Source organism: Echinops telfairi, unplaced genomic scaffold (genome assembly GCF_000313985.2).
Source record: "Echinops telfairi isolate 266 unplaced genomic scaffold, ASM31398v2 ScPeMD7_7424;HRSCAF=8462, whole genome shotgun sequence".
Classification (NCBI taxonomy): domain Eukaryota; kingdom Metazoa; phylum Chordata; class Mammalia; order Afrosoricida; family Tenrecidae; genus Echinops; species Echinops telfairi.
The window spans coordinates 22338358-22344357 of NW_022111324.1; the positions used below are offsets into that span (position 1 = coordinate 22338358).

The 6000-nt window shown below is 54.7% G+C and overlaps 1 protein-coding gene across 1 annotated transcript in view; it reads left to right on the top strand.

The window, feature by feature from the left end:
* Positions 1 to 6000, top strand: part of KIAA1614 (KIAA1614 ortholog) — a 43146-nt gene that overhangs the window by 22752 nt on the left and 14394 nt on the right. Inside the window, exon 7 of the mRNA XM_045297983.1 lies at positions 797 to 1031. Within this exon, the coding sequence (XP_045153918.1) occupies positions 797 to 1031 (235 nt within the window). The remainder of the gene's footprint in view (positions 1 to 796; positions 1032 to 6000) is intronic.

Below are 6000 nucleotides of genomic sequence, written 5' to 3' on the forward strand. Positions count from 1 at the left end.
AAGCCGAGGAGGTGGGAGTCAGTGGAAAGCTGGGAGCAGAAGGCAGGCTTGGAGTCTCGCTGACTGCCCCGCGGAATGCGCGTCTCCCGGGTCAGCTGAGGGCTGGTCTTGGAGAGGCCATCCCTGATGTGGCTTCTCCTGGGTTATCGTGGTGGTTTGGGCTCCGACTGCTTGAGATCCTGCGCACAAACACCCCAGCCCTGCGCCGTCCTCACAGTTGTTACCTCTGAGCCCGTTGCTGCAGCCCCGGGGCCTGTCCCCTCTCATTGAGGGCCTCTCTCTCGTTCACTTTAACAAGTGCGTTGTCCTTCTCCAGGGACTGGTTCTTCCTGGTAACATGTCTAACGTACAGGAGACCAGTCTCTGCTCGGAGGTGACCAGCGTGTCATCTAGAAGCCGCTGAGAGCCAGGGTCTGCTCTGTCTCCATGATCAGGGGCTCCACTGCCTGGCAGGCTCAGGCACAAAGTGGAAACTCTTTCCTGTCAAGTCGACCCTCTAGTGTTGTACACTAGAACTGATCCGCCGGGGCTTCCTGGCTGTAATTGCCAGGCCTTTCTTCCCATTACCCCTGGGTGTGTTCAAACGGGCAACCTTTCTTTTAGTAGTTGAATGCAAACCGCTTGCACACAGCGAAGGAACGATTGGACAAAGCCATAGAGGCCCGTTAGGTCTTGTTGGAGTGGTTCTCCCTAAAGCTCCCCACTTCGGCCCTTCTCTCTGCGGCCTGCTTGCCAGCGCCCTGCGAACTGCTGTTGGTCCGCTCCAGCTCCGGTCCTGTCCGCCCTTGTGTTTCAGAGCATCGCCAGAGGTCAGTGCGGGATCCTGCCCGCCCCCGCCTGCCCCCTCGAGGAGAAGCAGCAGCAGTAGCATTGCCTCCAGCCTGGGGCTGAAAAAGCTCTTCGCAGCCCTGGGCCAGGGTACTAGGTCCAAGCTGGGCAAGTCCCGAAGCTACAGCGTGGAGCAGCTGCAGCCCTCCGCCGCCTGCACCCCCAAAGTGACCAGAGCGCCATCCTTGCAGTCCCTGCGGTCGGTGAGTCCGAGGGCCCAGCAGGCGGTGTTCCAGCCACCATTGGCCGGAAGGTTGGGAGGCAGAGATGGGGAAGCCACGCAAGCCCCGAGATTTCGCTAGACACCATGCTGGCGGGGCTCCGGCCGGCCAGTGGCCGCTTTCCTTTTCTCTGTGCTGGGCAGCACCCCCACACCGGAGCCTCCTTGGCTCCGCCCTGCTACTCCACCCCCGCCTTTCAAAAAATGCCCTTGTGGAGTGGATGTTTACCCAGCAGACCAGCTTCCCATTCAGCAACCCTGACGCTGAATTTCAGTTCATCGCTTAGATGGCAGCCCCACAAGGTCACCGGCTTCTCCTGCTTCCACCCTGTGTTTCCTGTTTCTGTTCGTTCTTCCCTGACCCTTCTGGACTTGTCCGTGGGGCCAAGGCTGCCCTTCTGTTCTCGGATGGTTGGCTCTCCTAAGATGTTCTTCCCTCCCTGGGGTTATTGTTCCCCTTGCAGACCTGTTCATTGTTGGTCTGACCATCTGGCCCTCGGGGAGCTCGTTTCCAGACCCGCAGGGTGACTGAGGGCTGCAGTCTGTGGGCTACCACCAGCCTCTTATCTCACCGGGAAGCCTGGCCTGGTTGTAGGACTTGCATTTTGTTCCACATTTTTCTCTGATTCTATCCAGCCTTCTAACATGATTTCTTTCAGAGCAGTCGGTAGTGAGGGCACCATCTAGCTCTTCTGGTCTCAGGGTTGGGGACCCAACAGAATGTGAAAATTATCAAGCAGTATCATTAATATTACATGCAAGTAAAATTGTGTTGAAGATTATTAAGAAAATGGTTGCAGTAATACATCACCAGGGAACTGCTGGAATTTCAAGCTGAATTCAGAAGAGGATGGACGTGGAACAAGGGATAGCATAGCATCAGATGGACTTGGCTGAAAGCAGAGAATACCAGAAAGATGTTTACTTGTGTCCTAGTGACTATGTAAAGGCGTCCCAAATTATGGATAACAGTGAAAAGGATGGGGTTCCTAGAAAACTTCATTTTGCTCATGGACCAAAACAAGATTTGTTCAACCAGAAAATGAAAACCGTGCCTGGTTTAAAATCAGGAGAAGTGTACGTCGAGGTTGTATCCTTTCACCCTACTTGCCCATCTGTACACTGAGCAAATCATCAGTGGAGCGGGACGATGTGCAGAAGAGCATGGCAGCGGGACTGGGGAAGGCTCAGTAACAACCTGTGATCTGCAGGTGAGCCGGCCTTGCCTGCACAGTGAGGACTTGACGTGCCTGATGAAGATCAGAGACGGGCCATCAGTACAGAGCAAAACTTAATGCAAAGAAAACCAGAATCCTCACCATAGGATCAGAGACATCATGATAAAAAGATTGACGTTGTCAAGGATTTCATTTTGCTCGGGTCCGCAATTAATGCTCAGAATCAAGTGACATGTCGTATGGGGTAAATGGGGTGCACAAGACCTCCTTAAAGTGTTACAAAGCAAACCTCACTCGAGCCCGGGTATTTTCGATTGTCTCGTGTGTAAACTGAACAGTCAATCAGGAAGGCACAGAAGACTCGATGCATTGATGCCATGGCGCTGGGACCGGCATTGAAAGTACCAGGGATCAGTCTCTTAGAGGACGCATACCCAGAATGCTCCTTGGACATGTCATCAGGAAAGACAAGTCCCTCGGAAGAGGTCATCACGCTTGGAAAAGGAGAGGGTCGGCGAAAAAGAGGAAGGCCCTTGAAGGTATGCATCGACACGGTGCTGCAGCATCAGGCGAACCCTAACAATTGTGAGGATGCTGCCCAACCGGGTCGTGTGCATGCTGTAGTGCATGAGGTCGCTCTGCATCCGAACTGACTGGCTGGCTGTGGGGATTAATATCTGAGTGGCCACGAGACTGACTGTGGGATGTGCTCGGCTTTCCTCACGCTTCGTTCCCTCCCCGTTCCCTGGTCCTTCCCATTCTCGCCTTCTCTCTCTCTGCCCCTCCCCTGCCAGATCCTAGAGAGTCGACAGCCCGGTCACACAGAAACCTGCTCCATGGTCACAGTCACTCTCTTAGGCCAGCCCCAAACCCCTGCACACCTGGCCTCCCAGGGAGCCTTTTCCCCTATGGCTTCCAGAGAAGTCTGTCCAAGACGCAGAGCAGACTCTAGCTGCCCTGTCCTTAGTGACCGCCATGGTCCCTTCCTGCCCTCGGGGTCACATTGAGACCACTTGGCTTTGCCAGAGGGTTCAGGAGCTGTCTGCTTTCGTCTCTCACCATGTTCCCTCACCACTCCAGCTGTACTTGGCCTTCTTGAGATTCTGTGAACAGGTCACACAGTCTCGCCTTGAGCCTTGGCCTAAAATGTTTCTGCTGGCATCTGCTCAGGCACAGATACTGCCAGGCGGTGGATCCCAGTTCCGCTTCCTTGGGCTGAGCTGGGAGCCTCTTCCCTGGGTTCTCAGGCCACCCTGGGCCGTCTCCTTCATTACTGGCCATTCCATGATTTAGTGGATGGATCTGTCTCTCTCCCGCACCGGAGGGTGAATGCTTTGTGGGATGACAAGTAGATCTCTCAAACGCCAACATTTAGTGGGGTGGCTGGCCCAGTGCCCACGCTCCGCGCACAATGAGGGAGGGAGGGAGTGAATCCCATCAAAGTGCACCCTCCCAGTGTTCTAGAGCATTAATAAACCAACAGCGCCTCACGAACCCCCCTCTCCAAAACCCAACCCAAACTCCCTGCCATTGCGTCCTGACTCACAGCGACCCTACTGGACCAGAGAGAGCTGTCCCTTTGGGTTTGGGAGACTGTAACTCTTTATGGGCAGCAAGCCTTATTTCCCTCCCTCCTGATGGCCTAGCAGTTAGCAGCCCAACACAACCCTCTCTGCCCCAGGCCCCTTAGTGCTTAACTAGGCCTCTACAAAGCCCTTGGCTCTGTTGTAGGCTTTCCTCAAGCCAGCCCTCACAGGAATGGCACCCAGGGGGGCTTTAAAGAATGGAAATCGATTCTCTCACCATTTGGGAGGTGAGAAGTCTTGACTTCTGGCCCCAGCTCTAGGAAAGGCTCTCTCTGTCGGCTCTGAGGGATGTCCTTGTTTTGGCTGCTGAAGTCGTTTCTTCTCAGTGGTCTTCACGTGACAATGGTCTGCCCTGCATCAGGACTTACTTCTGGGTCTAATCTGCTCTTTTAATAACTCAGAAGTGACAAACTTCAGACACGCTACACTGATAACCCCTCAACCCAGTGCCATCCGTCTATTCTGGTTCACCAAGGCCCGAGGTAGGGCTTCGGGGCAGTCAGTCTCTACAGGAGCAGCCGGCCCATCTTTCTCCTGGAGAGGAACTGATTGGTTAGAACCACCAACTGTGCTTAGCCACCCATCACTCGGTGGACAGTCACCAGGGCTCCTTTGGACCCTGAAAGGCCCTTGTTAGCCTATTCCTCAGTGGGAGTGTATCCGCGGGCACAGGGACACAGGCAGTGCCCACACCAGCTGCTGTTGGTTCCTCGTCCCCTCCCTCCCTGGTGAGAGCGGCCGGGGCTTTCCCTTTTCTGGCTGCCTCGGGAGAGCAGGCAGGCTGTGCTCTCGAAGTTTCTGTCCCGTGAACGAATGGACAACAGAGACACAGAAGCCAGGGGGTGGGCGTGACTGGGGAGGAAAGCAGGAGCGGTGACCCAGGCTCCAGGAATGTACTTCTGTCTGGCCGCACTGCTGTGTGTCTGAATTGACTGCCATCGGGCTTTCATCTCTGCCTCAACAGTGACGCCACTGCTTGTGCAGTGAGAGGTGAGCTGAGCTGAGTGTGCAAGACCGGAAGTGGACCCGCTAAGGAAGGGCCGGGGTGGCGGGGGTAGGGGGCAGGTTGGTGAGGGGTGGGAACTGAGCCGTGGAAAGAAATGGCAGAGCTGACCTGAAGTGAGAAGACGGGCTGTTCTGAGAGTACTCCTGATGCAATGCCTGCTCCGAGGTGGCAGGAGCTCCACTCGGGTCTTTGTTCTGCCTTGGCCCTCCAGAGCCAACAGGAGACTACCCTGATCTTGCACCCCGACCACCCTGGCCACCACCCAAGAGGTTTTGCGTTCCCTGGGCCTTTGCACCTGTGTCTGGAAGGCTCATCCGCATTCTCCTCCTTGGAAGATTTCTGCTTGTCCTTGAGAGCTGAAGGGAACATGGTTTCTCAGGGAACCCTTCTTGAGCTCAGATACAAAGTCAGGCCCACCCCTTAAAGCTTCTTGATAACAAGCCTTACATGTGTGGGCAGACGTGGATATCTAATGCAATAAGGGTGCAGCTTTTGGGTGCCATCAAGTCGGTTCCAAAGCATCTTGAGCGACCTTACGTAGAACAGAACAGAACAGAACAGATGTTGCCCCGTCCCGGACCCCCACCCCCACCCCCATGGTTAGCCGCCTCTCATTAAGGGTCTCCCTCTTTCTCTGACCCTCTGCCTCACCAGGCAGCATGTCCTTCTTCAGGGACTGGTTTCTCCTGACAACCTGCGCAAAGCAAAGGAGATGACATCTCCCCATCTTTCCCTCTAAGGCAGCGGTTCTCAACCTGTGGGTCATGAGGGGTTGCCCGATTCATAACAGTAGCAAAATGACAGTCATGAAGTAGCAACGAAAATCATGTTATGGTTGGGGGGTCACCACCACATGAGGAGCTGTATGAAAGGGCTGTGGCATTAGGAAGGTTGAGAACCACTGCTCTAAGGTATGTCCTGGCTGTGCTGGCAAGTCTGCCTGTCCCCCTGGCAGTCAGCCCATGGTACTTCAGTCCCCATCTTTAGCCATGGTCCAGTCTCCACAGGCTTATCAGGCAGTATGGGAATCTTCATGTAGGCTCCCTGTGAGCTGGGACTGACCTCTCAGGAATGGGTTTTATTTATTTTACATGTAGCAAACCATGCGTGTAAGGATTTGTGTAGAAGTCTTCTTCTCGCAGCCTGTCTCCACACCTCTATGGCCACCTTCAGAACCACTGT